An 8,680-nucleotide genomic window follows, 5' to 3' on the forward strand; every position below is an offset into this window, starting at 1 on the left:
GGCTGTCCATTGTCCCCATTAATTTTTGTCCTTTGCATTGAGCCCCTCGCAGCAGCCATTAGGGCTCACCCTGATATCCGTGGAGTTTTGGTGAATAAAGTAGAGTTCAAATTGTCCTTGTTCGCTGATGATATCTTGCTTACATTGACAAATCTACACATCTCACTTCCTAACCTCTTTCGCCTTCTGGAAACCTACGGCAGGTTATCGGGTTACAAGGTTAATACTGCTAAGACTGAAGCCTTACCTCTTAACTTCTCCCTAGATGATTTAACTATACTAAAAACTAACTTTCGCTTTAGATGGCAAGACACAAAGCTGCGTTATCTTGGAATTAGCCTAACTCCGACATATGGTTCACTATATGGTCAAAATTTTCCAAATACTTTCCGTGAACTAAAGATGCTCATGACCAGGTGGATGTCTCTTCCCATTTCCTTATTAGGTCGCATAGCAGCGGTCAAAATGACAATTTTGCCCAAACTTTTATATTTGTTTGAAACACTACCGATCCCTGTTCCTCTAAAAGACCTAAGGACCTTTCAGACAAGTATGCTAAATTTTATATGGAATGGGAAGAGGCATCGGATTGGATATGCAACTCTCACGGCACTCAAAACTCAAGGTGGTCTGGCAGCTCCAGATGTTACGAGGTATTATTGGGCCACACATCTCAGAAGGCTCCCGGCTTGGTCTAATTTATATGCTTATTCCAGATGGCTAGAAATAGAAAAATTATGGTTAGCCCCTATACATCCCAATTCACTTTTATGGACACCACTTCCGAACACGTTGGTTCCGGAAATGTTAGGTCCAATCACTCATACATATAATATTTGGCGCAGTTGTAATCGTAAATTCTCTCTAGCACCTGAAAAGTCTTCAATGACTTCCTTCTTATTTAATCCCCTGTTCCCGATGGGTATGCACGCCTCTTTTCTTAAGCCTTGGTTCTCCAATAAATTATTTCGCTTTGTGGATATAACTGACCATAAAACACTCAGTTTATTGCCACTGGATAGGTTAAGAATGTCCTTTAAGTTACCTGAATCCTCTGGATATCAATATCTACAACTTCAGCATCTGCTTTCTGGCCTCTTTAAATCCTCGAGTGTCTCCACCCCTTCTACATTTGAGAAATTATGCAAGTTGTCAAGCACCACTAGGGGTCTCATTTCAGAGATTTATGGTATATTGTCGTCTTCAACTGTGAAACATCCTTATATGAGTAAATGGGAATCTATTCTTGGTCGTTCTGTGTCGCCTGCTGAATGGAAGCTGATTTGGGAAAGGACTGCAAAGACCTCCTCCTGCGTTACACATAAGGAAAACTCTTACAAGATACTTATGTTTTGGTATCACACCCCAAAACTATTGAGGCACCTTAACCCTAACATCTCAGATAGATGTTGGAGATGTGCTACAGGAGAAGGTTCTCATATACATATTTTCTGGGAGTGCCCCCTGATTCAGTCTTATTGGCATATGGTACAGGAGGTTCTTTTCAGTCTGCTCAATATCAGATTCCCACTAGACCCTTTCTTTTATTTGTTAAATATGCCGTCGATATCACTGAGGAGACATGTTTTATTTCTTACTTTACACATTCTGACCGCAGCCAGACGTCTTATAGCTAGATTCTGGAAGAAAACAACTTCCCCCACCCAGCTAGACCTTCTTACCAATATCACCGAGGTTAGAAGGATGGAATATCTATCAGCTGGCCTAACTAATAGTTTGGAAAGGTTCAACAAAATATGGCAGTTATGGGCAACGTTCATGAGCTTAACCAGTGAGCGAATGGCATCTACGTTTTACTTCCTTTCCTCTTGTGTCGTGTCTTTGTCAATTCCCCCATTGTTTGTGTCATTTATTTATTTGTTTTTCTTACTTACCTAAGTTAGGATTACTTTTACTGCTGATTTTTTTTTCTTTTTTATTCTATGCATAATCCTATACAATTGGATATGGTAAAAAATGATAAGTGATGTCAACTTGTCTACCTGTCTATGCTTTTAAAATGAAAATAAAAAGATAATTAAAAAAAAAAAAAAAAGGGGTTTCTGAGATTCTGATATTGATTACCTATCCTCAGTTCAACACCTGAGACCCCCGAGATCAGCTGTTTGAAGAGGCTGCGGCACTCCGGTGAGGGCCATTGCCTCTTCTTAAGCCAGGGACATCACAGTTATTGGTCATGTGGCCTAAGCGAAGAGCAGGCCCATTCAAGTTAAGCATGTTGGTGACAGCTTACAGCTGCTGGGAAAGGGAGACTGGTCAAGGCTGAGAAAAAGTGGATGGAGTAAAGTACAGAGATATTCTTAATGAAAACCCGATCCAGTACTCTGGACCTAAGACTATGCTGAAAAAAGTAGACTGTCCAGCTTCACCTCGCAGTGCGTATTTTATTAGGAAACGTGCTTAAAAACCAAACATCAGGCTCATTTCATCAACATGTTTCGGATCAACATATATTACAGATCCTTCCTCATGTCTACTTTTTTCGCTGCTTCTCAGCCTTGGTTCCGGTTTTGTGTCCGTGCTCCTCGGTGGTGTATGGTGAGGTGAGCTCCAACTTGGTGTTTTTACGTTAAGACTATGCTGAAGGTTCACCTTCCAACAAGTTAATGACCCTAGGCACACAGCCAAGACAAAACAGGAGCAACTTAGGGACAACTCTGTGAATGTCCTTGAGTGGGCCAGCCACAAGCCCTGACTTGAACCCAATCGAACATCCCTGAGGAGACCCGAAAATGGCTGTCCATCGACAGTCCCCGTCCAACCCGACAGAGCTTTAGAGGATCTGCAGGGAAGAATAGCACAAAATCCCCAAATCCAGGTGTGCAAACCTTGTGGCATCATACCCAAGGAGACTGGAGGCTGTAATTGCTGCCAAAGGTGCTTCAACTAAGTCCTGAGTAAAGGGTCTTAATACTTAAGTCAATGCAAGATTTTAGTTTTTAATTTTCCTTAACTTTGCATACATTTCTAGAATTCGGTTTTCACCTTCTCATTATGGGGGATTGAGTGCAGATTGAGATTGAAAAAAAAATCCACAACATAACAAAATGTGAAAAAAAAGTGAAAAGGGTCTGAAGACTTTCTGAATGCATTGTACTTGACAGAGACAAGCTTCACAAGGGCACACAATGGATATTTAGGTCGTACCCCATTCCTCAGCATGTAATAATCCAGGGTCCTGCCAGCCTCCAGCCAGATTCCTTTCCTCGGATCTTCATCAGATAAGAAGAGGCCAAAGTCAAATGCTGTGGGCAAAGGGAAGAGGTCAGGTCATACAGAGGCTCTGGGGTATGTGCCCAGTAGTTGGACACAGTACAACAAAGCACTGTTCCCTTGAACAAGAACCTCCATTGTACAGGACAGACATACTACCAACAATGGAACCATATGAAAAAGCCGTAAATATACAGGGTGAAAGTACTGACATGACAGCGTTTCTCACTGTTTTACATTTTTTAAATTATTGAGAACAATTAGAAATGAGTGTCCAGAATCCTTACAGCTTATAGTATAATCGTGGTGCTAAGTATTCATGTTCAGAGCAGAATACTAATGCATAACAAATAATAAGGCAGTATGCAGGATCGGTATTCCTAGAAGTTAAAACAAAAAACTGTAAATACCTTGGCCTGACTGAGCCTCTGGAACCCTCTCCCGGATGATCCGGCAGGCATCATAGACCGCCGTGGACGGCTCAAACTGCATGGTCTTAATAACATTGCACTGCCGTACACAGATCTTCAGCGACAGGGCAACCATGGTGACTGATAACTGGACAAAACCTGCACACTGAAAACAATATAAAAAGTGTTTAAATTACAGACAGATTCGAGCACATTCATTATTTTACTGTGAAATAAAAAGTGAAAGTACTTTACTCCATTTTGATACAATACATACAATAAGCATACGGTATCATCATTAAATAAAACTGCATAAAATCATTAAATAGAACTGCGCTTATAAAACATCTTGACACACAGTATACACAGCTTATATCATGTGCATGAAAATACTATTTGTGCTACATCCTAATTTTACAACTGAACCGCTTTTTTTTATTTATTTTTTTGACACTTTTATATACCACCAATATATTCAGCAGCATTGTACACCGATTGTGATATTCACTGGTGAGAGTGAGCAATGACCATCTAAATTTCAAATTAATCACTATATTTTTGGAGTGAACCCACTGAAACACAAACCGTACAAATTTGTTGCAGATGTTGCCCTTGGTCGGGTCCTAACCCAAGACCCTATGGCTGCAAGGCACCAGTGCTAACCACTGAGCTGCCAGCACTGTGCACACAAATGTATTCATTTAGATCAGTCCTTGTGCCTAAAGGGGCTCACAATCTACAGTTTCCTAACTGTATGAGATGGCATACAATATATTGAAAACTATGGTTGTCTAGTAGGGATTTACAGAAGCTACTTTAGATAACATATAGAAGACCCTGGTCATGGTCCACGGTCACCTGCTCTGTGTAGCGGTGGCCCTTTCTACAATCCTATCCAATGCACCCACGTAGCAGCTGCAGTAACATGTAGCAGGCTCAGCCTGGGTCATTGCTGCATAAAGTGTAACAGTATCTACTGAGGTCTCCATTTACAGTAGAACTGATCATGCTGCAGAGATAGGGACAGAACAGAGCGACTATTTAAAAAAAAATGGTGGAAGGAGGAAGAAGATACAGCGGCATATGAAACAGCAAGACAGGGAGTCTGAAAGTGACAGAGCAGGAAAATCAAAGCAAAGATAAGATACAAAGAAGACAGCTGCTGCATCATAAAAGGAAGGTACTTTCACATGGGCCGATGATCAGGCAATTATTGGGATGGCACATTCCTAGGAACGCATTCCCAATAATTGCCTGTGTAAAGGTACTGTTAATCACCCAATGAACGAGCAAATGTTCGTTCATCAGCTGAAAGCATTGGAGATGTGGTCACCTAAATCATTGTTTCTGGGCAGTGGATTGTTCTGTGAAAAAAGGACCCGCTGCCCAGAAGTAATGATTCTCTATGGGGACAAGTAATCTCAGTAGCCATTACTCGTTGTCAAGCTTGGGCAGGTATACATGTATTCTGAATGGGGACAAGGGAATATGTCACTGCAGACACCTCTGGGGGTGGCTTATCTCCTCAAGGACCAAGAAACGAGAATGCTGAAATTCAATCACAGGGTCCTTATCGGGCAGATTTTGGAGGCCACATGCACATTAGATAGTTAGCTGGTTCAACCAAAATCAGTAGAAATGATTAATCCAATGTGTATGACCAATTTAAGAGTGATGACAGGGAAACGGGAAAATAATTTTATTACTCTGGATTGTAAATTTTAAGTGGTTGTTCAACGTATATGAAAACCTTCCCAGGGCACCTCAATCTAATATATAAAGCTGAGTGTGTGTATGTACAGTACAGACCAAAAGTTTGGACACACCTTCTCATTTAAAGAGTTTTGTAGATTCACACTGAAGGCATCAAAACTATGAATTAACACATGTGGAATTATATACCTAACAAACAAGTGTGAAACAGCTGAAAATATGTCATATTCTAGGTTCTTCAAAGTAGCCACCTTTTGCTTTGATTACTGCTTTGCACACTCTTGGCATTCTCTTGATGAGCTTCAAGAGGTAGTCCCCTGAAATGGTTTTCACTTCACAGGTGTGCCCTGTCAGGTTTAATAAGTGGGATTTCTTGCCTTATAAACGGGGTTGGGACCATCAGTGGCGTTGAGGAGAAGTCAGGTGGATACACAGCTGATAGTCCTACTGAATAGACTGTTAGAATTTGTATTATGGCAAGAAAAAAGCAGCTAAGTAAAGAAAAACGAGTGGCCATCATTACTTTAAGAAATGAAGGTCAGTCAGCCGAAAAATTGGGAAAACTTTGACAGTAAGGGCGATTTGACCATGAAGGAGAGTGATGGGGTGCTGCGCCAGATGACCTGGCCTCCACAGTCACCGGACCTGAACCCAATCGAGATGGTTTGGGGTGAGCTGGACCGCAGAGTGAAGGCAAAAGGGCCAACAAGTGCTAAGCATCTCTGGGAACTCCTTCAAGACTGTTGGAAGACCATTTCAGGGGACTACCTCTTGAAGCTCATCAAGAGAATGCCAAGAGTGTGCAAAGCAGTAATCAAAAGCAAAAGGTGGCTACTTTGAAGAACCTAGAATATGACATTTTCAGTTGTTTCACACTTGTTTGTTATGTATATAATTCCACATGTGTTAATTCATAGTTTTGATGCCTTCATAGTCATGAAAATAAAGAAAACTCTTTGAATGAGAAGGGTGTTTCCAAACTTTTGGTCTGTACTGTATGTCCGCTAAAGGAATCCGAACTGTCGCATTTACAATCACGAAATTTGGCACACGGGTACATCAGGTGTCCAGGAAGGTTTTAGACCAAGTCTCAGCTGTCTAGCACATACCGTTCCTGAGATATTCCCCAAAAATGCATTAGCCAATAGAAGCCTGGTCACATGACCCTTATCAGCCAATAGAAGCTCGCAGGCCCTTAGTCTCCACATACATACAGTTTTACTCCAGGTTTCCATAACAACCCAGCCATTTATCTTCACTGTAGGAGAGCTTTAAGGAAATCTGTCACCAGGATAATCGCTATTGAAGTAAAGCCATGGCCTAATAGCACTTAGTACCTTATTTCAAGATGTGCCTTTGTTCCAGCAATAGATGTTTTTATCCTCTGAAAATCCAGTTTATTTGGTATGCAACTGAGTAAGGTGCCCAGAGGGGCGTCACTCTTGCAGGAAGGAGCCAAGTTACGCCCCTTGCCACAATGTGTCCACCCTCAAAAGACTTAAAACCCTGCCAGCTAAGCCACGCCCCTAATATGGTTAGGTAACCACTCCCCCTACCACTCCTGGGCCGTCGGGGATTGAAAAAAAAAATTAAGGTAAAAATCAGGTTCTAGGTCCCGCAAAGCCACGCCCCGATCTGGTTAGGCCACGCCCCCTCCACTCCTCAGCTGACGGGGATTGAAAAAATGAAGGTAAAAATCAACTCCTGTCAGCTGCAGGGGTGGGAGGGTGACTTTCTCCCTGCAACTCACTCTCAGACAGTACAGTGCTGCTGTCTTAGAGTGAGCTGTTCAAAAGGACATGCCCCTGATCCAGTAAAGGCCACTGTTAAGGGGGCAGGCCCCTGTGGAGGTCGCTGTCAAGAGGGTGGTATGCTGTGAAAGTCACTGTTAAACGAGAAGGCCGCTGTAAAGGTCAAAGTTAAGGGGGTAGGCTGCTGTGGGGGTCCAATTTTAAGGGATGGGGCACTGTGGGGGGAGGGGCAGTGTTAAAGGGCAGAGGGCTGTCGAGGTCACTGTTTTGGGGGCGGGGTGCTGTAGATGTCACTGTTATAGTGGACAGTGTTGATAGCTTTAAAAGACACACACAAACCTAAAATGAAATTAATTAAATATACCCGAGCGAAGCCGGGTCCTTCAGCTAGTGTCTTAATAAAATAACATTGGTCCTCACATCTGGTCTGATGTACAGTCATTCTACGGATCCATGATTTATAACACATGACCACTGCAGTCAATCACTGGCCTCAGCAGTCCTGTGCTATATACCGCTGGGCCCAGAGACTGGTGCGGCAGTCCTGTGTTCTATGTCTACATCACCGCTGCAGCCTGAAAACATAGACCAGAGTGGCAGCGCTGGAAATGGAGGGGGGGGGGGGGGGGGGCGTTAAGTGGTGAGAACGTTTACTTTTCTTATTTTAGAGGCGCTGGGGAAGTTTTTCTATAAGTCAGACAACCCCTTTTATGTAGTTACTACTATAAGCTGGTAACATCTGAAACTAAGGAACAAGTAGTATGATCTGTCGGTGACCTTATGAGAGCTGTGAGAGTGTAACTGCAAATCACAATGCACCCACTCCTCTGGGAACCTTTCCAAGAAGACATTAATTTAACAAGCACATGCAGTCCTAATTACCATTAAAGGGTGCATGCCGCATCACTGCCACCAAATGTGTCAGCATCTTTTTTTAGGAGCCATTTCATGAAATGTATTTCTTGTAGCAATGGTCCCACTTCAACCATTGCATTTTTAGTTTAGAACAAAAAAGACAGGTCAATGCCTAAGCACTCCATGCGCAAAAGTAATCCTGTACATAAGGCTTCGTGAACAAGGCCAAGTCTGTATTTCAGGCCACAAACTACGAATCCACAAAATACAAATACCTTCTGTGTTCAGGCCATGTTCTAGAACAGGAATGCTCAACCTGCGGCTCTCCAGCTGTTGAAAAACTACAACTCCCACCATGCCCTGCTGTAGACTGATGGCTTTAGTCTGGCTGGGCATGCTGGGAGTTGTAAATTTGAAACCGCTGGAGGGCCGCTGGTTGGGCATCCCTGTTCTAGAATGTGGAACAGCTGCACGAATCTGCAAAAAAAATACTGATGTATGCCTGGCCTCATAGAAAAGAATCGGTCAGTGTGCTAATCGTAAAATATTCAGATGAAATACGGATGAAATATACAGTTCTGTGCATGAAGACTTCGGCTTCTTGCACATGACCGCATGCCCTCCGAGACATACGGTCCATGAGCCGGCCATAGGTCCCGGAGCGGCATTGATCATGCGCACGGGAGCACACAGCATCATAGGTTACAAAGATGCTGT

The 8,680-nt window shown here is 42.8% G+C and overlaps 1 protein-coding gene across 1 annotated transcript in view; it reads right to left on the reverse strand.

Annotated features, from left to right (window-relative positions):
- The window catches only part of TLN2 (talin 2), a 124,049-nt gene extending 120,243 nt beyond the window's left edge, over nt 1-3,806 (reverse strand). Inside the window, 2 exon segments of the mRNA XM_040413675.1 lie at nt 3,169-3,266; nt 3,645-3,806. Of these exon segments, the coding sequence (XP_040269609.1) occupies nt 3,169-3,266; nt 3,645-3,780 (234 nt within the window). The 5' untranslated portion in view covers nt 3,781-3,806.
- Between the last annotated feature and the right edge of the window lie 4,874 nt (nt 3,807-8,680).

Source organism: Bufo bufo, chromosome 1 (genome assembly GCF_905171765.1).
Source record: "Bufo bufo chromosome 1, aBufBuf1.1, whole genome shotgun sequence".
NCBI classification, from domain to species: domain Eukaryota; kingdom Metazoa; phylum Chordata; class Amphibia; order Anura; family Bufonidae; genus Bufo; species Bufo bufo.